The sequence below is a fragment of the Balearica regulorum genome, chromosome 25 (genome assembly GCF_011004875.1).
Source record: "Balearica regulorum gibbericeps isolate bBalReg1 chromosome 25, bBalReg1.pri, whole genome shotgun sequence".
NCBI lineage: Eukaryota > Metazoa > Chordata > Aves > Gruiformes > Gruidae > Balearica > Balearica regulorum.
Genome location: NC_046208.1, coordinates 7,285,140 through 7,308,953, shown reverse-complemented (window position 1 = coordinate 7,308,953; position 23,814 = coordinate 7,285,140). Strand labels below are relative to the sequence as shown.

The 23,814-nt window shown below is 56.9% G+C and overlaps 1 protein-coding gene across 2 annotated transcripts in view; it reads left to right on the top strand.

Moving 5' to 3' along the window:
- Positions 1–2,831: 2,831 nt before the first annotated feature.
- The window catches only part of LOC104633534 (receptor-type tyrosine-protein phosphatase V-like), a 35,614-nt gene continuing 14,631 nt past the window's right edge, over positions 2,832–23,814 (top strand). For both annotated transcript variants that reach the window (XR_012838901.1, XM_075775744.1), the window contains exons 1-21: positions 2,832–3,375; positions 4,498–4,561; positions 6,812–7,078; positions 8,117–8,386; positions 8,941–9,207; positions 10,696–10,968; positions 11,616–11,876; positions 12,450–12,722; positions 13,195–13,464; positions 14,036–14,305; positions 14,744–15,016; positions 15,314–15,586; positions 16,050–16,319; positions 16,696–16,968; positions 17,763–18,035; positions 18,556–18,828; positions 19,702–19,971; positions 20,430–20,708; positions 20,944–21,078; positions 21,179–21,389; positions 23,718–23,785. Coding sequence is in view for 1 of the 2 variants with exons in the window: in XM_075775744.1 (XP_075631859.1) it covers positions 3,301–3,375; positions 4,498–4,561; positions 6,812–7,078; positions 8,117–8,386; positions 8,941–9,207; positions 10,696–10,968; positions 11,616–11,876; positions 12,450–12,722; positions 13,195–13,464; positions 14,036–14,305; positions 14,744–15,016; positions 15,314–15,586; positions 16,050–16,319; positions 16,696–16,968; positions 17,763–18,035; positions 18,556–18,828; positions 19,702–19,971; positions 20,430–20,708; positions 20,944–21,078; positions 21,179–21,389; positions 23,718–23,785 (4,888 nt within the window). In the remaining variant the exon portion in view is untranslated. The remainder of the gene's footprint in view (positions 3,376–4,497; positions 4,562–6,811; positions 7,079–8,116; positions 8,387–8,940; positions 9,208–10,695; positions 10,969–11,615; positions 11,877–12,449; positions 12,723–13,194; positions 13,465–14,035; positions 14,306–14,743; positions 15,017–15,313; positions 15,587–16,049; positions 16,320–16,695; positions 16,969–17,762; positions 18,036–18,555; positions 18,829–19,701; positions 19,972–20,429; positions 20,709–20,943; positions 21,079–21,178; positions 21,390–23,717; positions 23,786–23,814) is intronic.

Below are 23,814 nucleotides of genomic sequence, written 5' to 3'. Positions count from 1 at the left end.
CCCTGCTCAGCTCCACAGCCAAGAGACCAGGGGGGGCAGGACAGACCCTTTTGTCCTTGGGCAAGCCAATGCCTGGACAAACTACCTTGGTGATGGAGTTGTACCCCCACACAGGGCTGTGGCAGCAGAAGTTGTTTTCCAGCAAGCTCCTGAGATGCCACATCCCACCTTCCTCCCTTGCAACTCCATGCCATTGGGCCAGAGTGGTTGGAGGTGGAGAGGACCAGCTTTGCAGAGAGGCTGGTGGCAGGAGCATTCAGGCTGCGGGCAGGCAGCGGTAGCAAGTACACACAGGCTCAGCTTGATCCCCAGCTGAGCAGGGCAGACTCAGCCCAGGTGGAGTTTCCCAGGACTCCGGTGAGTGGGTTTGTCCTCTTGCTGGCCTTCACCTGCTCTTTGGTGTGCTTTGAGGCTAGAGGAGCCTCACCTTGACTCTGTAGCCTGGGAAAATCTCCTGTCTGTGCCACTGCAGGGGACACTGCCTCCTGTCACCTGCCTCAGACACTGGCGGATGCAAAATCTATTCCCAGGGTTTTCCTTGATGATCAAGGGTCCCTCCTGCCCCATCCACCTGGATCCCAATTCCCAGCCCACCAAGGCCCTCCATCCTAACCTCTAACCCCTGCTTCATCAGCCCGGGGCTCCTCCAGTTCAGCTCTGCCATCACCTGCCACACTCCAGGGACACCACACAGTCCCATCTGCCACTGGCCTCCCCTGCCTCTGCCCCAGCCATCCCGACCCTCTAGGCTGCTCACAGCAGCAAACAGCCCCATGCTCCCCATCCAACACTGGGTCACCTCTCCTGGTGCTACTGTGGCAGGGTGCATTGCCTGACAGCCTGCACCCCGCCACAGACCCACATGGGGACATCCACCAAAAGTCTCTTTGCAAACACATTTGGGGACCAGCCAGCTGTAACCTCCCAGATCCCGCCCCGGGCCCCCAGTAAACCTGGCAAGCCCTCACTGCTGTGGGGAGCTCCAGCCTCCTCCCAGCTGGCTGCAGCTGCCCAGCTCTGGAAAGGGGCCTTTTAAAACAGTCCCCAGCCCTCTGGAGATGGCAGCAGCCAGCCCCGAACCTCCCTCTGCCTCGGCTTATGGAGGGGACTCCCTCCCCATCCATCTAAGTGGCTGGAGGACATCATCTCCAGTATCCATGAGCACACACCTTGCACTCAGTTTCTCTGGGGGATGGCTACCCCCCCGTCACACCGATGTCCAGCAGCAGTGATGGGCATCTGCAGCTGTCTGTGGCACTGGCTGATGGGTCATCCCCATCATCCCAGGTGCTGGTGGACCTCAGTTCCAAATGCTTATCAGGGGAACCCTAAGAGCCAGAGGTTTTACCCTAGGCCTCCATCAGCTGAGCAGATGCACCGCTTGCATTTTTGACATTCAGCCCTCCCCGGAGCTGCCGGTATCAAGCATTAAAAAAGCCTGCACTGGAACCAAGGCATTGCCTTCCACTCCCACCCTGATGTCCATGTCCAGGGTCCAGGGGGAGGACAGGTCTGGGGACAGAGTGACTCGAAGGGTCTCTGGTTGTGGAGCTGTGCCTTTCTGCTGGGGGGACCCCTGAGTCATTCAGAGAGGGCATGAAGGTGATAAATAAGCTCTCACTGCTTGGCTGAGCAGCAGGGCCAGGGCTCCTTTACCCTCAGCCTGCTCCAGGCAAGGGACTGGACCTCTGCAGAGACGTGACTGTGACCACGGAGCAGGACTTCTGGCACCAGTCCCATTTGGCCAGGACCTGGGGAATTAACTGTCCCCCATGCAAAGGGAAGGGGACTCATGTGCTCTGTCCCCTTTTCCAGCTGGTCCCATCAGCCTGGGGGCTGTCAGGAGATTTCGAGGACGGACCTGGGGTTGGAAATGGGTCCTAGATGGGGGCCCTTGTGTCCCCCTTACTTCTCAGTTACCTGCAGGGGCTGGGGCTTTCCCATGTCGTTGCCCAGGCACTGGTGGCTGATCTGTCTGTCACAGGTCCCACCTGATGAATATCCAAGTTTTGGGGGGAGGGAATCTGCTGTCCTGGGGCCAGCTGGGGGATGTGTCCCACCCTGGCAGCTCAGTGGCTCACAGCAACAAGCGGAGCTTGAATAGCCCCCGTTGGTGGCTGTGCTGGCTACTGGGACAGACTCCCACGGCCACACAGGCTGCACTGGCTTCCGGGATAGATGCATCACTGAACGTCTTCCAGCACTGTCCCAGATCTCCAGCGCTGATGTGAAGCCAATGGCATCTCCGCTCTGAATCAGAGCTGGCATCCTGCCACACATTGCACAGACACAGCACAGCACTGCACGACAGCCCTGCACACAGCTTGGGGGGCACGGCGTGCTCCCCATGGCAGCACTGCAGAGTACAACCCATGAGCAGAAAGGGCACAGCTCAGACCCAGCCAACCCCTCAAATGGGCAAAGTGCGGTCCAGGCATCTTTGCACCTGAGGGACGCAGTCTGCAGGAACCTCTCACAATACGTGCACGCCCCCAGCTCCAATCTGCCTGCCCCTGTGCATCACACAGAGGCACACGTCTCCCTCCTCACCCAGCGTGACCAAACCGCCCGTTCCCCATCAGCGCCCGGTGCAGAAATTCATTCATACAGAGCTAAAAGGTGCACGAACACGCCAGTCAGAGACAGCTGCGAGGTGCACAGCACCCCGGATCCGCACTCCTGCCAGTGCTCCCTCCAGCATCCCAAGCCCAGCTGCTGAAGGCTGCGGTCCGCCCTTCCTCCCCTTGCTGGGGGCTGGTTTGGGCACTCCCTCCCAGCTCAGAGCCGCCATCTGTCCTGTCCTGTCTCCTCCCCTCTCCTCCCCTCTCGGCACCAACTCCCACAACTCTGCAGAACGCCTTCTGATGGCCAGACCGGGCTCCAGCCGTGCAGAGACCCAGCCACAGCCAGAGCCCCCCCTCCAAGCCCCCCGGCAAGCAGCTCTCTGGCCGCAGCACGCACACGCTCGCACACGGACAGCTGCAGAGTCACCGCAGAGGGACACAGATCCGCGGGAACAATAGCAAATGCACACAGCGAGAGGCACACACACACACTGGACTTCTCCCAGCCCGGAGGCGCGCTCTGCTCCTGCCCAAGGACAGCTGGCACGGCTGATGTGCAACGCACTGGCATGCAACGACGGTCCCCACTGATGTCATCCTGTCACCTGCGTGTGGAAAGCATGTGGGGAGGCAGCCCCTCGCTGCCATGGGAGAAGGGGCTGGCTGGGGACAGCCACTGCTGAGAAGCTACCCCCTCAACTTGTCATCCTTCTAATCTGCAGCCACCCTGGTCCCAATGAGACCACCACTGCTGCTGCTGCTGCTGCTGCTTGTCCTGTGGGTGCCACGTCTCCTGGGAACCCTGGCAGAGGTAAGCCCTTGTCTCTTCAACGCCCCGTTTGTCCATGCAGACTCTTGGATCCAACCTCGCTGGCAGCAAGGGGCTTTGCATAGTCCTACCCCGCTGAGGAATGACGGCATATTTCTGGGCTGCCTCTCCAGCCATGCAGCTGCACCAAATTAGCGACGTTTGCAATTACGAGCTGGCTCTTTCCTCCGCTTCCCCCCCCCCCACCCGCCATGCCCTCTCGCCCCAGTGCCTGGGATCCAAGCGTGTTACTGCTGCCATGGCTGCACGGCTCCTCACCCCAGGAATTGGCTGGCTGCTTTTCCCAGGGGTACGGAGCCCCTTCGCTCCCCTCCATGCACACACTCCCAAAAGCACCACAGTCGGTGGGGGTGCCAGAAATGAGTCAGCCAGCAGAGCCGAGGGGGAAATAACTAAAGAAAGATGATTGCTCCTCTGTGGCTTGTTGCGGGACAGGGAGTGGGCAGAGATATTTCCTTTAATGTGGAGGGAACTAGCCTCAACCTAAAGCAGGGCACACCCTGCTCGCGAGCAGACTGTGGGGAGACGAGTGTCCCGTGAGAGTGCTCAGCACCCGCTGCGGTGTGGAGGGTGCTGGATGCTCTGGAGCTCTTGGGCCAAGCCCTCGCATTGCAGCCTGTGGGGGATGGCAGCTGGACTGAGGTCTGGGGTCCCTTCATCCTCCCCCCTCCATGATCATGGGAAGGGGGGGACGCCTGTAGAGGGAATGAGATTGCCCGGGCTTGTCCAGAGCTTCTTCCCTCCCCAAATCTTCCCCTTGTTCCCCTGCTGTTTTGGTGTGATGTCTACCCCGTGGGCATGGCCCCATGTTGGTCTGCAGTCCCAGGACCCTTGCAGAAGGCCAGGGCAGCCCACAAGCTTCGTCTGCGGAGTCTGTCTCCCTGCCTTGGCTAGGGGAGGGCGATGTGAGCAGTGACCTGGGCTCCGCTGAGAAATGGGGTTACAGTCCTCAGAGAGTCACAGCCCCCAGATGCCATGGCACGGTGGGACCTGTCCCTGGCCAGCCCAACCCCTGGCCTGGCACAGGACACCTCTCCCAGGCGTTGGTCTCAGCTCAGACCACCTCAGCTTGCCCCTCTCTCACTTGACACCTTCAATCCCCAGGGTGAGGGATGCAACCGGACGGCATGGGCAGGGTTGGAGGGACAGGATGCACGCATTGACAGAGGTAAGTCAAAGCAAAGACATTCCCAGGCTGCAGAGAGTGGTCTTGGTGCCTGGAGTGGTGAGATGAGCAGATGTTCTGGGCCAGGTCTCTTGGAGTAAAGAGTATCTTTGTAAATACTCTGCTTTGGACTTACTGCAGGCTGCAAATCATGGCCAGGTAAGGGGAGGAAGTCAGCCCCATCCTCCTCCAGCCATCAGCCTTCTGGGGTGCAGTGTGCAAGATGAACAAGGCTCCAAGCTCTTTCCTTCCTATGAGCATCAAGTGAGCTCAGCAGCTGCAGATCCTTAAGTGCCCTGCACGGAGCCCCATGCCAGTGGAAACTCCCAGATGATCTCCAGGCACCAGTCAGGGCATGGGGCGTACCTGGACGTGGCTGGCTGTGATGTGGTTAGCAGAACTTATCTATGAGAGCATGAGCAGCGTTGTGATCATGGGCCTCAGGGCTGGAGATTGCCTCTGGCCCATTTCAGATATTAGTACATTTGTACTGCAGAGATGAAGATGATGATTGCCAAGTGACAGATGGAGGCAGGCGATGCAGTCTGTTGGAAACCTGGGAGAAGCAGACAGACATGGGTGGGGAACTCGTACCTTCATGAGATAAGAAAGAGCCCACAGTGAAAAGCCATCCCTGTTTGAACTTCACATGGCACAATCCTGCTGGCTGTCTTCAGGAGGACATTAGCCATGCCCTGCGCTCCATGAGCTGCTGCGAATTGGTGTCTGTAGACAGCAAGGGGAGCCCAGGGCAGCTGGCCTAGGTGTAGACACCTGGACCTGTGGAACCCAGCTAGATTCAGATAACCCTTCATGAGCAGTCTGTTCCTAAATCTGCACTTGAACTGCTCAGGGATGGCACTGAGAAGACCTTTCCCAGGGTGACTACGTGCTCCTCTCTTGTGTCCATCTAACTTCCACAATTCCTTTTGCACTCATCTGCTGAGTGGAGCTCTCAGGATGGCAGCAGGCTCCAAACAATGGCATTGCATGAAACAGATGTTGCATGTCGTTCTGAAACTGTCCGGCTTTGTGGGAAGGCCACACACAACACCTGAACGGTCCCAAAGGTGCCCCTGGGGTTCACCCCACACTCTTCCTCTTCTGCCGTGTAAAAGCAACACCCAGGCAGACCTCTGGGGCAGCAGCTGTGCTTGTTTAAAGCTTTCTTGCCATGCCAGATCACATGTAAGCCTGTTACAAATGTTGCAAGTCATAAATTTTAAGTGCTAATTATTACACAAGTGTCTTATTAGCACTAGAGCTGTTCTGGTGTTTCCCGAAGGCTGAAAGCAATAGAGAGCTGATAGTTCACAGCAAGGCTGGGGATGGGGAGTCTGTGACAATCTGCTAGTGGAGACATGGGGAGGCAGAGATGGCGCCTGCAAGGGTCACGTTGCCAGCTTGGTCCCAACAGACAGGCTCTGTCTGGCTCCTGTTTGTGTAGGTGGTTCCTGAGCAAGTCCAAGAGCAGGGATTCAACAGCAGTTCTGGCCACTGACCCACCAATTTAGGCCAAGCCCCATAAGCCACTTCCTTGTCCCCAGACGCTCTCCATCTGAATGCCACGGCACCGGCCCTGCAGCCGCAGTGTGCTGACCTTGCTGCTGCAGCAAGGCCAAGGCAGGGACACACCTCAGCAGGGGGTTGTGCAAATCTGGCCCCACATTTCCGCCACGTACACAGTGTCCTGCTCTTCCTGTGTCACCGCACCTTCCTGTGTCCTGCACCGGGCAGGACAGTGGGAAGTCAGTGCCTGGATCCCTTCAAAGCAGCCTTTGCCCTCTCCTCTGTCAGAGCCCGCACAGAGACTATTGTAGGGAGCATAACGGCCCCACCGCCATATCCATCCTGCTCCCTCACTGGGAACCCAGAGCTCTTCACAATCTTTTTGGGGGCTCACACCAACCAAGGTGGTAAGCAATGGATTATACCCAGCCAGGGCAACTTTTCTGCCCTAAACCAGGGCTGTCTGGACAAAGTATGTGATGGCCTGAAGCCTTCTGGTCTTTCTCCAATGGAAGAGAGGTTCCATGCTTAGGAGCATCCCTTTCACGTGGTGCCTTTGACCCCAGTCCATGGGGGGTTCTGAACCTTCTTGTGTTTTCCAAAGGCTGTTCAGAGCCCTTGGGGTTGGGTGGCCTGTGCCAAGGTGTGCAGCAAGAGTGGGTGGGATGGGGAGCCCAGCCCTGCAGGCTGGCCACCCAGCAGCACCACAGCTCCCTGTTGAGGGTTTTGGCTTTGCCTCTGCAGGGACCCTCCTGAACCTCAGCGTGAGTGACCGTGGCCGGTCGGAGTCCCTCCTTCTGTCCTGGGATGAGCCGGAGGGGGGTGCCGAGGGATATTCGCTCGCCCTCTCCTCCCTGGGGTCAGGCATACCGCTGCAGAATGGATCTGCTGGACCCAACATCACCAGCTTCTGGTTCCACGGGTTGACTCCTGGCATGCGCTACGAGATTGAGGTGACAGCCACGCTTGCCTGCATGGAGACCACCAGACAGACAGTCACAGCACAGACAAGTAAGGGGTTCCCCAGGGACCGCAGAGTCAAAGGGCCTCAGTGGTCGTGCCAATGATCGTCATGCTGCTTTGGAGGGTGCAACGTACAGGTCTGTGAGGAGTCCCATGAGTTCGTGGGGAGGTCGGGTCTTTCTTCACTTCCACAAGGATTAGGGTCTTTCCCTGGTCCCCAGAGCCCCAGGGGTCATTCCCTCATCCAAGTGGAGGAAGGGTCCTGTCCCTGCACCTTGCATGGGCAAGGTTCATGCTATATCTTCTCCTGAAAAAATATAGCTAATGATGGTCACCTATGATGTCTACTGCAGAGAGCTGAGAGGTGAAAAATGTCATGCCTGGAGGTCTAGAAAGACCTACAAGGAAGTAGCATCAGTTCCATGATTTTGGCACATCTCTGTCAATCACTGGCTCACCCACCAACCGTGCTCTATGTCCTCCCTGGCTGCTGCCAAGGACTGGGGAAAGTGGGCAGGGCTGGTGAGCCCACAGCTCAGGTGAGGATGACAGCCCTTGCCAGCATGTCTCCAGAAGATTCTTGAGTAAATCAGTGCAGGTGGAGCTGGAAAACCTAGAAAAGGAGAGTAGAGCTGAAGGGAGAGGGTTGGCCAGCAGAAGGGATGGTGTCAGACAGCAGCGGTGGCTGCAGGGAGCAGGGGCTGGTGCTCATGGGAAGGCAGGTGGCAGGACCTACAGGGCCAGCAGGAACAGAGGACCTGGCAGCAGGTGAGCTCACAGGTAAGCTGATGGCTTCACCTTTCTCAGCATGCACCTGGTGCGTTGTCTCTGACCGAGCCTCCCTACCCAGTTCAGAGTGACTGTGCAAAGACTCATCCAAAGGGGATGGTGCAGCCCACACAACCCGTGGGAGACTGGTGAGCTGGCAGGGAGGTGATGGTGCTGTGCTTGGGGAATTGGGTCCTGTGGAGCTGGCTGGCAGGACCTCATCAGATGAAGGCACTGGACCACCAGCCCTTGAGCAACCTGGCAAGTCAGGCATCACCAAGCAACCAGCCAACACAGTCTGTGCCATGTTCAATGCAGGTCCTTCACCTGTCCGCAACCTGAGCCTGAGCAGCAGTGGGAGCTCTGCCATGCTGCACGCCTCCTGGGTGCACGCCCATGGGCAGCGAGACGGCTACCACCTTGCCCTCTACCACAGCGACTCCCAGACGCTCGTGAGAAATGTGTCCATCCTGCCAAACGCCTCCACATTCCTGTTTGACGGGTTGCTGGCTGGCAGTGAATATGCCTTGAAGGTCAGCACTCTGGCTGGATCCAGCCAGGCAAGCACCAGTATCCACCAGTGGACAGGTAGGGAGTGATGAGTGTGCCTGCCCAAGAGGGAAGGGACGGGAAAAAGAGTTTGGCAGGAGGGGTGCTGGCTGGGCTGGGGCAGACGGGGAGGAGATCTCCAGGCTCAAATGGGAAGTTTGTGTCGGATGGGGAACAGCTGGGAGTTTTTCACATCCCTGCTATGAGCCCGGTGTGCTTGGCCAAGGCGACAACCTTGCACCCCAGTCCTGCCTTGCTTGTGTGCTCCATGTCCATGGGAGAAGGGCAACCTAGGGATGCTAGCAAAAGATCTTGGCTGGTGGGAGCTGCAGAAATCTTGCATTACCCGAGCTGCCACCCCCTCTGCCCTGCAGCCTGAAGTAGTGTGACAGTATGGAGGGACCTCAAGAGCCCCTCAGCCTGCCTGGGAAGGGACATGGGAGAGACATCCCTCAGCAGACCCCTGCCAGACTTTCAGCCCCCATGCCAGCACAGAGAGCAGCTGTGGGGGTAGGAGACCCTGGGGAGAGAGGAAGGTCCAGGAAGCCCCAGCCCCAGTGCTGAACCTCGCTGCCTCCTGCTTTTCTCCTCAGCTCCCTCCATCCCCACCCAGCTGCAGCTCAGCCCAGGCTCCACAACCAGCCTCATCGCCTCCTGGGTGGGTGCTGCGGGGGCTGCCTGGCTGCACCTCGTGCTCCACAACCTCCTCACCCAGACGGTGACCACGACTCTGTCAGCCAGGAGGGGCCTCACCAACTACACCTTCCAGCATCTCCACCCAGGCACCCAATACTGGCTGGGGCTGAGTGCCACAGCCGGGCCCTACACTGTGCAGGGACCCAATGCCACGGCTTGGACATGTGAGTAGGATGGCCAGGGATGGGGGAGGACCTCGGTGGCCCTGGCTTTCTCCCTGCTTTTGGTCCAGCCTCTCAATCCAAAGGTCTCCTGCCAGAGCCCTGGGTGCAGAGAGCAATTCTGCTTGGACCTGGCTGAAAGCTGCTCCAGCACCCAGCTCAGGGGCACTGCGATAGTGGGGCCAGTGAGTGCCCTGGGCAGGTAAATTCCCAGTGCTAGCCTGCTTCTCCCTGGGATGCACTGGGATCGGCCTGTGGCCTCTCCCTGAGGAGGAGGATGGAAGGGCAGCAGATCCCACTGGTGCTCAGTGCAGCTGGGGCCGGGGTCTCATGTGCCTCAGGGCTGTCCAAGAGCAGCAGAGAAAACACGGGGCAAAGGGATAGCAGTTTAGCTGGTTTGAACTGGAGTTTTTTGGAGGGAGGTGGATCTTTGGTGCTCTTTATAAACTGTCAATATCACCTGTCAAGGCTATATTTTGGTAGCACCTGATAACCTCATCCTGGTGGATGCCTCTAATGTGCTGGGTACTGTGCAAACACAAAGGAAGCCAGCCTCTGGCAGGTCACAAAGTTGATTGAGGGTAGCCCTCCCAGCCCCCAGCTAGTTGCACCATGCAACCCAACTTCTTCCACCTTCTGGCCTCAGGCTGACAAGGGCCCTGAGAGAGGGCAACTTCCACCACCATAGTCCTGGTTTGCTGCCAACACCATGTCCATAGCACTGCAAACAGTTCTGGGCCCGGACTTGCTCTCCCAGATGTTCCAAGGAACACCAGGGGGGAAATGGAGAGAGCAAGCCTTGCCTCCTGGACAGAGCAAGACTCATGCCAAATGGCAAGAAAGCATTGGCCCTCTCTAGTGAGGGTCAACAAATTATGGAGGCACCAAGCTGCAAACTCAGGGCTGTTGTGGCCAGTGACCAGCCCTGGCCCAAGGCAGAGACACTGCTCAGGCGTACGCTGGAAGGACCTGGGTGCCACCAGGTGACAAGTCTCCAGCTCTTCCCTGCTCCATCTGCCGGTCTGGGAAGCTGGAGCTTGCTCACAGCCGTCTCTGCAGCTGGGATTTTGGAAGACCTCCACACCCCCAGCTGGTTTGTTTATGCTATGAAGTGAGTCTGACTCAATCCCTGCTGCTGCCGTCTGCAGCTCTGATCTACTCAGCTGAACAAAAGTCCTTGATGCCAGACACACAAGCCAGGGGCATCCGGCCAGGAGTCCGGTCCAGGCCAGTTCCTGGGAATATCAGCAAGCTCATGATGGGACATGAATGGAGAGGAGGGGGACTTTTAGGAATTTCCCAGCAGGGCTGCCAGCTTTGTCTGGGCTCTACTAGACCAGGAATGGTTGTGCTAGGGAGACAGCACGCCCAAAAACAATGTCTAAGGCTGGATGTAACCCTGCAGATAAGGAAGTAGGAAACAAGGTTCAGGGGTGTATGGGGTCCAGAGCACCCCATAATTCTGACGCACACAATCCCATTCCCTTCCAGACCCCCTGAGCCCTGGCAATGTGACCCTGAGCAGTGCAGAGGAGCAGAGCTCCTTGCAGGCTCGCTGGAGCACCCCAGTGGGTGAGAGGGACTTCTACCTGGTGACGCTGCAGGAGGGAGAGGACGGCGCTCCGACGAGGAACATCTCCGTCGGTGGAGACAACAGTCACGTCACCTTCCACGGGCTGAACCCCGGGAAGCAATACTCTGTCCAGGTGACGGCAGTGGCTGGGCCTTACCGGGCATCAGCCCGCAGCACAGCAGCCTGGACACGTAAGCAGAAAGCCCGAGCATTTCCTTTCGAGGCCATGTCCACCACCTGATGGAGGGGCTGATGTCTGGAGGGAGGCTGGTGGGCTGGGGAGGGGGGCGCAGCAGGGGCAGAGATGGGGCTGTGCAGTGCAGTGGCACCTGGTCTCAAGAGCAGGATGTGGGCCAGAGTACCAAAGTCTGCTGCCCCACAGTTCCTCATGAGGGTGGACTTGGAGGTCCTTGGCAAGTAGTTGCAGGCATGAATCGAGACCAGATTCTACTCAGTAACCTTTGGACTCAGTGGTTGGCAGGCTTCAAGACAGGTCCCCCCCACTTTGCTCACAGCAGCTGGTTTCGTGGGTAGTGCAGCACCACCAGTCCCCCCAGAGCAGCACCTCCCTGTGCCCAGTCCCCCTGGGTGACTGGTGGAGCCATGGCTGGTGCTGTCCCAGAGCTGCCACTCCAGGAAGGAAGGACTGGAGCCTCAAACAGTGTGGGGAGGCACTCACCCAGACCCTGGTGCCAAGAGCAGTAAAAGGCTCTCCCTGCAGTCCTGGCTGCCCATGTTTGATGGGGGGGACCACTGCAGAGTGTCGTGGGAGCAATCTGGCTGTCTGATGCACTGTCCCATGCAGTGAAGTGCACAATCCCATCCTTGTTCCTTGCAGAGCCACTGGCACCATCTGGTGTGAGTCTGTCCAGCCAGGGGAGCCCCTACAGCCTACTAGCCAGCTGGGAGGAGGCCATGGGAGAGGGCTACGTGCTGGCCCTCAGCCCCATGGAGCACCCCATGAAGAACAGCTCGCTGCTCAGAGGTGTCACCAACTTCACTTATGAGGGCCTCCGCCCTGGGACCCTCTACACCTTTGAGGTCAGCACCATGGCTGGCCCCTACACATCCTCACCCCGGCGCATCATCAACTGGACATGTGAGTGCCACACCCCTCGCCACAGCCAGCCCCGGCGTTCCCACTGGATTTTGCCTTTCTCTGCGATGTCGTGCCTCAGGGCATGTGATAGCACAGGTCTTCTGCAGCTTCATGCAATAAAAGGGCAAAAGGCTCAGGAGGAAAGCAGAGGTGCTGCTGGATGTTTCTGACCCTAGGCTGTATCCCAATCGCCCGGCACAAGGGTCACCAGAGCCCGGTGCCCTCCTCTTCCTCCCTTGGCCACCCACCTATGGCACTGCTCAGGCTGCATCTGCCTTGAACCACCTCTCCACCACCCTGCTCCACACCACACCACCCACCACCTTCTCCAGCACCAGAGCAGTCCTCTTGTACCATGCCAGTTTGAAATCTGTGCTGGCCCAGTCCCTGCCAAACTGGTGTATGGGTGTCATCAGGGGGACAGTGGCCTGCTCAGACCCCGTGGGTGACCAGGGCACCTGCATGTGGGTTTTCCCAGGGAAGGGGGTCCAATCCCAGCACATTCAGGGTTGCACTTCTGCCAGGTGACCCCAGTCTGGGTGCAGCTCTGACTCTAGACCTTTCCTTTCCTAGATCCTTTGCCCCTGGAGCAGCTGACCCTCAGCAATCAGGGCCACAGCAGCTCTCTGCAGGCCTCCTGGAGAGCAGCTCCCGCTGGCAGCACCGGCTACACAGGCACCCTCTGGGAAACCAAGTCCCAGGAGCAGGTCAGGAACATAACTGTGGGGAAGAACTGGACAAATGTCACCTTTGAGGACCTGGTCCCTGGGCGACAGTATACACTGGAGATGGCTGCTATGGCTGGACCTTACAGATCCCCTGTGCAATCGGCCACAGACTGGACGTGTGAGTGCGATACCCCTACCTCAACCCTACTGCAAATTGCAACCTGCAAATGGCCTGCCAACGAGAGCAGAAAGCTTGCAGCATGGAAGCAAGGCAGAGTGTGGACCATGTATGGGGAGGTGGGGGAACCAGGGGCAGGGATGCATAGACAAAGAGTGGAAGGATAACCAGAGCCACATTCAGCCAGATTGGAAGTAAAAGGGTCTTCAGTGCAGGAGAAACCCATCACTGAACAGAAAACTTTTCCAAATGTCACACAACAGTAAAGGGGGGGACTTGCCCCCATGTTTGTTGTGGAGCAGAACCTCAGGCTGTTCTGGGGTTTGATATGCCAGGGCTGATTTCTGACCTGAGCCCACCAGGAACAGGTGGTGGAGGGTGCCCAGTACAAGCACGTGCAGGCCCCCCACTCCTCACCGCAGCAGGTCCGCCTTGACTGCCTCTTACTGCCTGGATGTCTCTCCTCTCTCAGACCCCCTGGCTCCAGCCGGCGTGACCCTGACCAACACCCGACGCCCGCTGGGACTCTCTGCCTTCTGGGACAAGACTGCTGGTGATGTGGACCAGTTCCACCTCCAGCTCTACAGCAAGAGCCATCCAATGCAGAGGAACATCTCAGTGGGGCCAAACACCCACAACTTCACGTTCCTGGGGCTCTCTCCTGGCATTCAGTACTTCCTGAAGGTGACCGTACTTGCTGGCCCATACAGATCCTCGTCACACTTTGCCACTGAGTGGACATGTGAGTGAGAAGTGTCCCCAGCCTCCTGCAGGGATTGCTTATCCTGTCACTGCCTGCAAGACTGGCAGTGTCATGGATGTGTCCTCCGGGTGGAGGGAGGGCTCCGGTGAGACCTGCATGCTCCCTGCCCCTGGGAATTGGAGCACATGTCATGAGTTAGGTGCTGTGTGCGGGCTTCTGGGTCCCAAAAAAGACCCTTTTCCCCAGCTCAGGCTTTCCCCAGTCAAGCTGAACCTTTTGCCAAGACCACTTGCATTCTCAAGGCCAGCCTGGGACTGGTGGGAGAGGGATGCAAGAGAGGAAGCACAGATACCTGTCTGGGCTTGCTGCTCCCTGTCCATGAAGCAGAGCAGCCCACTGGAGAGCCAAATGCTCTCTTCTCAGTACAGCACTTGCCTGCTAGCAGTGCTTTGGGAACATGGATGGACAACTTGCATGTCCTCCAGGACAACAGGAGATCTGACAGTCAGCTGCCACCACTTCTCCTTTAGCCCTGTGCAGGCTGTGTCCTGGTTTCTTCGGTTGCTTTCCTCCACCATCTCATGGATCTCCATGCTGTGTTTCCCCCTAGATCCACTGTCTCTGGCTAACGTGAGTGTACAACCGGGCCAGAGACCCCAGGAGCTACATGTGAGCTGGGCAGAGTCAGGCGGTGGCAGGGACCACTTGGTACAGCTCTCAGTGGCTGAGTCCCTGTCCATCATCAGGAATGTGTCTGTCCCCCGTGGAGTCACCCAGCTTGACCTGGAGGGGCTGGAGCCAGGGTCCCGATACCGTGTGGAGATCATTTCTCAGGCTGGGCCTCATCGCACCTCCTCTCAGACTGCCATCGGCTACACTGGTAGGAACACAGCTCCTCTGCACTCATCCCCATCCCTGGTGCCCAGCCTGGTGAGGGGCCGAGGACCAAGAGGGGGGTACCAGGGCTGTTCTGCAGGAGGGCACTGAGACCACGTCCCCACAACCCCACTGGTGCCTGTCTCCTATTCAGGATGCTGCCTCTCTTGTTGGGACCCTCATCCCAAGACCAGCAGCTCAATGGGGCGTGCTGTGAGCCTGGCCCAGCACTTTGGGACAGGAGGGTCTCAGACTGTGGTAGTGATGCACTGTTATCACCTGGGACACAGGGCGCAGCTTTGACCTGGGAGCAACCCACTGCTCTCAGCAGTCTGTAGACAGCATGTTAGATGCTCACAGTGCTGCAGCTCCCACCTTCATTCCCAGAGTCAGTCCTGAGCATCCCAGGTTTGTCCCCTGTAACACTCTTTCTCTCCCGCAGTCCCACTACCTCCTATTTCCCTGTTGGCAATCCCTGTCAGCACTGCCTGGGCTCTGACCGTGCAGTGGGAGACCCCTCCTGGGCAGAGGGATGGATACCTGCTCACCATGCATGAGGAGGGCTCTTCTTCACCAGCAAGGAACTTGGAAGCAGGGAAAGACAGCACCAATGTCACCCTGGCACAGCTGGCACCAGGAACTTGCTACCTTGTTGGGATCTGGGCAGTAGCTGGACCCTATCGCTCCCTCCCCAAGAATGTCACTGGCTGCACAGGTAAGCATCCATACCACCCACAGGTGACTTGGGTGGGAGCACTGTGAGGAGCTCCAGAATGGGATAGGGATCAATGTTGGCATCCAGGGAGAGGAGGGCACCCTAGCCAGTGACACTGGCCTGCATCAGGTACCATCTCCTGCCCCTTGCAGCCTTCTTGTTCCATGTAGGCACAGAGAGATTGCTGGCCAGTTGCTTCTGGCTGCCTGGGGAAAGCAAGACTCCTCCCTGGAGATGGCTGCATATTCAGAACTGGATCTTTTATTTTCTGACTCATGTGTCTGTCTTTTCTCGCAGTTCCTGCTGCACCGACAAACCTGAGCCTTACCAACCCAGGCAGCTCCTCAGAGCTTTACACGTGCTGGAACAAGCCCCCCGGCAGGAGGGACCACTACCGTGTTATTCTGTATAGCCTCAGCACCCAGAGCAGGGAGCGGGTCCAGACCTTGAGTCCGGATGCACAGAACATCAGCTGGACTCACTTGGAGGCAGGCAGCAGGTTTGCTGTGCAGGTCACTGCTGTGAAAGGCTCATTCGAAGCCTCCTCCACCAACGTCACCCAATGGACACGTGAGTCTGATGGGTTGGACACAGCACTCCACTGTGCCCCAGAGCCTCCATCTGAGCCTTGTAGAGCACCCAACGCCACCTTTCCCATCCCAAACCATCCCTGCTGTGCCCCTAGCTTCTACATAGTTGTCCCACCTTTCTGCTCATTGTCCTCGCACCTTCCCCAACACAGACCCAATCCCTCCTACCCACCTCAGAGGCCCTGAGTATTTCCGCTGCCATGTCCAGCTGAAAACCCTGGGGATATTGCGCTCAGAGCCACGTGCACTGTCTGCCCATTTGTCCCCGTGCTTCTCTCTGGAAGATTCTCTGGTGGCCAGCCTGCCCACCGCTCAGTGGGAGCTGGGGGCTTGAGTCCAGCACTGCCAGAGCACGAGGAACCACTGTGCAAAGCAGCCGGCTCATAGCACTGAGCAGCAGGTGGTGGCACGCAGGGGCTGACTGTGTCCCTCTTGCTTTTCAGACCCCTTGGCCCCCGCCAACCTCAGCCTGGGCAGCCCCTCTGCCTCCGCACTGCAGGCCTCCTGGGCAGCAACAGGGCGAGGAGCAGAAGGCTACGTGGTGGATGTCTATGACACAGCCTCCAGCAGTCGTGTTGGGCGCATGGTGCTGGGTGGGGATGCCAGGAGTCACATTTTCAGGAACCTGAGCCCTGGCACCCGCTACAGCGTGGCAGTGAGGGCCACAGCTGGGCCCTTCCACACCAGCACCCCCAACCTCACCCACTGCACACGTGAGTATGATGCTGTCCTTGCAGCCAGGTATCCTCCAGGTCTGCGCCTTCCCAGTTCAAATCAGAGGCCATACTGGTGCAGCCAGATCTTGCCTTCCTCTCCTACCCACGCAAGCACCCAGTGCTCGTGCCCAGCTGGATGCAGCACAGGGAGTCTGTGCACGACCCTGTGGCCTGGCCACCCAGGTCCCTGGTAGCCATCCACAGCCATCCACAGGCTTAGGCAGCACCAGGGAGGAGTCAAGGGCAAAGCCAGCCCTCAGGACCTTGCAGGGCTGACCCACCTCCCGCTGCACAGGCTTGGCACAGACATGGAGCTTCTCCTTTCCCTCAGCCCAGACATGGCTCCTGGCAGTGACTTGCTTTTCCTCCCCAGGCCCGTTGCCCCCAGCTGCTGTGCACTGGCTGAGCACGGGGCACCCCGACAGGCTGAGCGCATCCTGGGGACCCGCGGCTGGGGGGCGAGATGGCTACGCACTGACCCTGTACCACACGCAGCTGGGCACCGTGGCAGCTACAGCCTCACTCAGGAGAGACACCCACAACTTCACCTTCATGGCTCTGACCCCAGGATACGAGTACTCCCTGGAAGCCAGTGCTACGGCTGGACCATACCAGGCAGCAGCACCCAACATCAGTGGCTGGACACGTGAGTGCGCAGAGGAATGTCCCCTGCAGAGGGGTGAGAGATGTTGCACCACTGGGCGGTCCTGAGGAAGCCTGGGAGGTTTACAGGTGACCTAGTGCCTTTGGAGATGTGCACACATGTGTGCGTGGGTGCAACACACAGCGGTTAGTGCAGGGGCACACTGTTACCCTTGTGGGCACATGGATGGTCAACTGTAGACTTACGCAAGTACATGGTGATGACATGCAAGGCTGCCCACCTGTGCCCACATGGGGACATCCCCCTGCCCATGCTGCCCCATCTCCCTGTCTACAGGAGCACTCACACCCTCGCTGAGTCTCCTCCAGCAGGTAGTAACCACATTACATAAAAGTTTATGAAATGAATCGTCACAATACAAGAGGCTAATCCAGTCCTCCCAGGAGAATGGGTCTTTGCTCTGGATATGGACTAGTCCAGCATTTCTCCCCACACAGAAAGATTTTAGGGCTGGACAGAGTATAAATGCTGTGCCAGCCCTGCCCAGGCAGCTTCACGCCAGCTGGGTGCTGGAGGACACGTGTGCACGCAGTGATGCTCCAGCTGGGCTACTGGGACGAGGGAGACCTGGATGAAGGAGGGTTGGCATGTGAGGGACCACAAAAGGTGAAGTGGGATGGGGAGGGAAAATAGAAAAGTGAGGAGGAGTGCGCCAGAGAGTGTCTACAAGTCCCAGCCCTCAGGGAGCATCTGTCCTGCTGCACAGTGTGCTGTCAAGTGTCTGTTTCCTTCTGCATGGTCTCCAGTCCCTAACATCAGGTCTGGTGATTCCCCAGGCCCGCTGCCACCAGCCGCCGTGCGCTTGCTGAGCACGGGGCACCCTGACAAGCTGAGTGCGTCCTGGGGAGCTGCGGCCGGGGGGCGAGACGGCTACGCACTGACCCTGTACCACACATGGCTGGGCACCGTGGCAGCTACGACATCTCTTGGGAGAGACACCCACAACTTCACCTTCACGGGATTGGCCCCAGGAAGCAAGTATGTGCTGGAGGTGTTGTCTATGGCGGGGCCCTACCAGACACCTGCAGGGAATGTCAGCAACTGGACGTGTAAGTACCCTGTGTTGAGGGTGATGTGTGCCTTGCAGGGCAGTCACGAAAGCTCATTGCGAAGGACATGGTCCTGCTGACCTTCATGGCAGACCCTGAGCCCTGCCTGAACCCAAGGGCATGTCAGTGCCATGGCAGTGAGCAGGGCTCTGCCCACCCTCACCATCAGCTCCACCAGCCTGGATTAGGCTGGCTGAAGTTCTGGGGACTGTGCTGCAGAGGAGAGGCACAGAGAGGGGAGCAGCAGTCAGGGCATTCACCTTCCCCTCCCCTCTAGCTGACTGACTGCTCCCTCCTCACCCATCTCCATCTGGGACAGGGCTGTCTCTGCTCAGACAGGAACTGCTTGAAGCTTGCAGAAGATGCTTTTAGCTGCCTCCAGGCTGGTGGATGCAGCCATCCAGCCCAGACGATGTACCCTGTCCTGTATAGTGCATCTCTTCTGATGACACTGCCAAGATACTCAGGCAATGATGTCCTCAGACCCTTCACTGACATGTCTCCCATCCTGTTTCTCCAGACCCCCTGGCACCTCGCAATGTGTACATGACGAACCAGGGGTATCCCAACAGGCTGAGTGCATCCTGGCGAGCCGAGCCCCAAGGACAAGACAGTTACAGGCTCCTCCTGTATCATTCGGGATCAGGTATTGTGGCAGCCAATGTATCTGTTGGGAAAGGCACCAGCAAATTCACCTTTTCTGGCCTGGCTCCAGGACACAAATACCTGCTGGAAGTGGTGTCCGTGGCGGGGCCCTACACAGCCTCCGCAGGGAACATCAGCGACTGGACAAGTAAGTGGCAAGAGCTGGAGGTCTTTGCATCATGCACAAGGTGCAGCCTTCCCCAGCTGGGTATGCTCAGCCCCTGCAGTGGGAAGGGGCAGGGACATGGCTAGGACTGCTGCCTGGAAGCTGTAGGTACCACCGTAGCAATGGGGTCATGGGCTGTGCCAGCCCTCAGTGGAAGGGAGACCAGGGGAATACTGCTGCCCATAGGACAGCCTGGCAGCCATGGGTGCTGTTTCAGGCAGCAGACCTCCAATTTGTGGCCCTGCCATCCACACAGGTTGGCTCCTCCAGGCATGGGTGACCAAACAAGAGCAATGGATCCCATGGCAGTGGTGCTGCTCTGGTGGAAGATACCCACAGCCTGGGAGACCACGAGGCCTTTCAGCCAGGAGAGGACACCCCACCATCCCCTCTGCCTTTCTCCCAGGCACTCAGAAAATTCCTGGCATGGTGGATAAGGGGAGGCTGGGATTTTTTTTTTTTTTTTAAGGAATGTGGAAATTGCAGATAAGCACAATAAGCCTTTTCATGTGCTTGTCCCCACTTTACTTGGGGAATCCAGAGGTCTCTGCTCCCACGCTCAGCCAGCCCCTGGCAGGGCAGTGGGAGTCATGTGCAGAGCCCTTCAGGCAGGTCTCTAATAAAACTTCCTAATTAGCAGGAGGAAGACTCCATCTTCTTGTGCTCCTCACTCTGCATGTCCTCCAATTGCCATTTAAAGATCATTTCTGGTAGCGGCAGCCAGCAGCTGCAGAAATGTTATCACTGAACATACGAAGTTTCCTTGCATGTTACCCATCTTCTACTTGTATCTCTATAGGATGGAAGACAGTACATGCAGGCCAGTAACTCTCCCTGGTGTGGTTTTCATTGTAGCCCCCTCAGTTCCCAAAAATCTCTCTGCGGTGGCTGAAGGGAACAACACGATGCTTATCTCCTGGGGCAGTGTCTCTGGACAGCAGGACGACTGCCAGCTGTGGCTGCGGGATCCCAGGAACGGCACGCTGCCCTGGCGGCACACCCTCAGCAGAGGGCAAGTCCAGCACCTGCTCCAGGGGCTGATCCCAGGCAGGAACTACTCTGTCTCCCTGAGCTGCGTGGCCGGGCCTTACTGGAGCAGCACCAAACCCTTGGTGGTGCCGATGGGTGGGTATGCTCTGCCATGGGGATGGGGGGAGCGCAGGCTGGAAGGGGGAGAAACACCTGGATTAGCCCTTGGCGGTCAACAGAAGCATGGGAAGTCTTCATGGTGGGAGCTAAGGAAAACCAGCAAGGTGACCCTCTGGTAGCCATCAGCTCCCTAAGCTAGCCCCATCACAGAGATTTCCCGTCATCTTGTGGTCTGGCTACCTGTGAAGCAAAGCAGACTCTGCAGACATCTCCATTGGTCTGCTTCTCCTATAAGACATCTGCTCAGGTCCCATTCGCCTTCTCCTGTGGCACTTGGCACAGAAGGCTCCCAGGTCACAGATGTCCAGCTCTGTTCCTCTCTCATTGACCTAGGGACAGGCAGTAGAGGAACATAGTGGCTCTGGGCTGGCACTTGGGCTGAGGTTGGGATTTCTCTAATCCAGAGTTCAGAGCCTGCCATGTCTCCTTTGCAGAGCCAAACCCAGTGGAGGATGTGCAATGCCTACCGGAGTCAAGGAGCCTGTACTTGAACTGGACCAGCTCTCCTGGAGATGTGGAGGCTTATGAGGTGGTGACAGAGAGACTCTCTAATGGACCGCCCACCTCCAAGTATGTCATGAGCATCCCTACGAGCGAGGCCAGTCTAGAGGGGCTGGGGCCAAACTCGTCATACCGAATTGTTGTGAGCACAGTGGGCATGAACACAATGAGGAGCCAGGCTGTGACGCTGCTCTGCAACACAACAGTAGAGGGTGAGTCCCCTTCTTCCCCACAACCTTGCCACAGACCCCAGAAGACACCCAGTGTTGCTACTTAAACCTGGGACTCTTTCGGATGCCTGTGAGCCCCATGTGGTCCTGCACTGAACTGCAGTGGGTCAGGGCTCTGGGCAGTGATGCTGGGACCAGTCACAGGCTGAGCAATGTGTGGTGGGTCTGTAGGAGCAGGGACACACTAACAGGCTGTGCTTACTGGTTCCTTTTCCAGCCCTGCCTCCACCTCTGCAAGCAGACATCTTCCAGGTGGAGGCCAGCTCTACAGTTATCATTTCATCTGACCTGTTCAGCGAGGAGAACGGACAGATCAAGTATTATGGTGTCATTGCTACCACAAACGATTCACGTAAGTGCCCCTGCACATCCCAATCTGCAGTGGCTCCCTAGAGGACAGCAGGTCCCCTGGACGTCACTTTGGGACTGTCACCTTGTACGTTCCCCTTCAGTACTGAGGCCCACCCAGGAAAGCATGTCCAGCACGTGGTATGACCACTATTATGGGACAGAGGACTCCTACTTGGCTGTGCTAATCCCCAATCCCTTCCACTCGAGCCCCAGGAGCTCCCCCGAAACCTGGCGAGTGCCGATGGGAACAGAGGAGTGCGGCCAGTCCAGGGCAACGTGCAACGGGAAGTTGAAAGCCAACGAACAGTACAGGTGAGAGATGTCAACATCCCTCCTGAGGGGAAAGGGCTGGAGGAGAAAAGGGACCACATGTGCCCCTGCAAGGTGCCACATCACAATATTCATAAATTCAGAGTTTTATTTGACAGTAGGTAGAATCCAGGAACATGAATGTACAAACATATATAGTTTGTTATAGGGTACCTTTAAATAATTGATGGTAAAACAGGTTTTCTACTACAATCAAAGAATCATATCTTTAGTCAGTCCTCTGTTAATTTAGCAGCTCATAATTTCATCAAACAGGGACTGTTTCCCCAGGCATTTCTCTGACAAAGCGATCCCCCAGAATCCGGAAGGTTATCCCATTTCAACTTAAAGAAACGTACAGCAAGGGTGGCTGACTAGTGATAGAAGTTGCTGACAGTGTTGGGAAAAGAGAAAGAAAGACTATGAGACAGCGTGTGCATGAGAGAACGCTTCACTTTCCCCTACGAGTAAAGCGAGAATTAGATCTGCCCTTAAGTTTTGTGGCGAGTGGAGTCAAGGTCCCTGTTGTTGGGTTTGGACCTGCTTTCCTTTCTGCTTTTCTTCTGCTTCACTTTCTTTACTTTTGCTATGTGCAGACTCTGTGCTTGCATGAAAAACTTACACTGATTCTTACAGAGTCACTTTAGATTTACATGTTGCCAAATGGGGGGTTTTAACTGAAACTGCTGTTTGGGGCAGCACTGGCACAGAACAGAGATTGGTGTTAACGCTGGGCTGCATCAGGGCTGAGGGAAATGGCTGCTTCTGGGAAAAAAAAGAGAGTTTCCAGAGAGCCATTCCCATGGAAATGCCACACAGAGTAGGATCATCAAGAGCAAACAGCTCTTCGGGCTCTCCATGGGGTCTGCATTGTCACACCTGGCAGCAGAACTGCATGATGATGCATTCCCATCTCTCCAATTGATTCAGAAGGTTTGAGATTGATTAACCATCAAGGCCACCTATTCTTTATTGCTAACGGCTCCTGCCTGACTTACCCTCAGGCACGGCAAGGTAACCCAGCAGCCTCCGATCTGGCCTTCTGCTCCCGCTGAGACAGCCTGGGCGCAAGCTGGGTCTGCGTTACAACGCGTTGGCTCAGACCACGATCTGCCACCAGCCTCGAGGGGAATTCAACAGCAGCACAAGGATGCAGGGATACTCCTCCACCCCTCCAATACTGTCCAGCCAGTCTGAGAGTGTACATCTGCCCTCCCTGCTGCCATTTTCATTCCAACACCTACCTCCCGCAGGGCAGCAGCTAATTCAGAGCCATCAGGCTGTCATTAGTCCACCTACCATGATTCAAAAATATGTACTTAACTGCCCAGTTACTCAGGACTAGAAGATCCTTTTGCAGCTCTTCACAGCTTGCTTTCATTTTGGCTGCCCTAAACAACGTGTATCCTCAGTACTCTGTGCTGCTTTTCTAGTTAATCATTAGTCACTGGTGGAAAGCAGATACCTCTGACAGCCCACCTCCACTCTGAAAGCCAGCCCTTGTTTCCTGTCTTTTAGTGAGTTATTTATCCCCAAGCCCTTATCTCTCATGCCATGGCATCTGCGGGCTCAGATTCCAAAGAGGTCTTTGCTCTGGCAGCTGGGTCTGGGGTGCTGCCGGAGGGGACTCACACTAAGCTCCACAAACTCTTGGCTGCTAAAATCTAAAGCTATGTTTGAAAGCCTTAGCTTGCACTTAGGGCACAAGAAGACCTACCCTTCCAAGTTACCTGCTCAGAAGTCGGCTCTGCAGGGAGCTGTGAGGCTTGGTGTGCACACTGCCGGGACGAGGACGCAGGGCAGATCTCCACAGGGACGAGGATGCACCAGCCACTTGTGTGTGCATAAGGAAGGGTCTGGGTCAGTGCTCAGCCCTCCCAGCTGAGGTGCCCCTGTTTCAAACTGTTACGCAGGTTCAGCGCTTTCAAGTCAACCCAGTTAATGGGTTGATGTGAACTAAGACAGTGGCTCAACCCAGTTTGATTTTCCCTACTTATTGTCATCTTTCCCTATTTGTGTCCTATATGAGAGCAGAAACTTGTTACTTGTCTCTGCAAATAACCCTTTGGAGGAGAGCTGTTTCCTGTTTGTCCTTTCTGAATATTTTCTCATGTTCTCCCAAGTGCAACAAACTTCTCAAAGAGGCATAAAAGGGAGGAAGGACCATTTCCACGCTTTTTCTAAATCCCTAACAGAAAACCAGCTTCTTCCAATACAGCATTTCAAAACAGAGGCAGCTGTCCCATTCCCTTGGGTCTTCCTGCTGCTGGCTGTGTGGGTGCTGTGCTCAGTTTAGATTGCCCCTGATAACAGGACTCTGCTTTTCCCTAGGTTCAGCGTCGCTGCCTTCACAAAATACGACCCAGTAGCCCCTGCAGTGACGTTCACCATGTTCTCAGGTAAGATGGAGAATGCCATCTTCCCTACC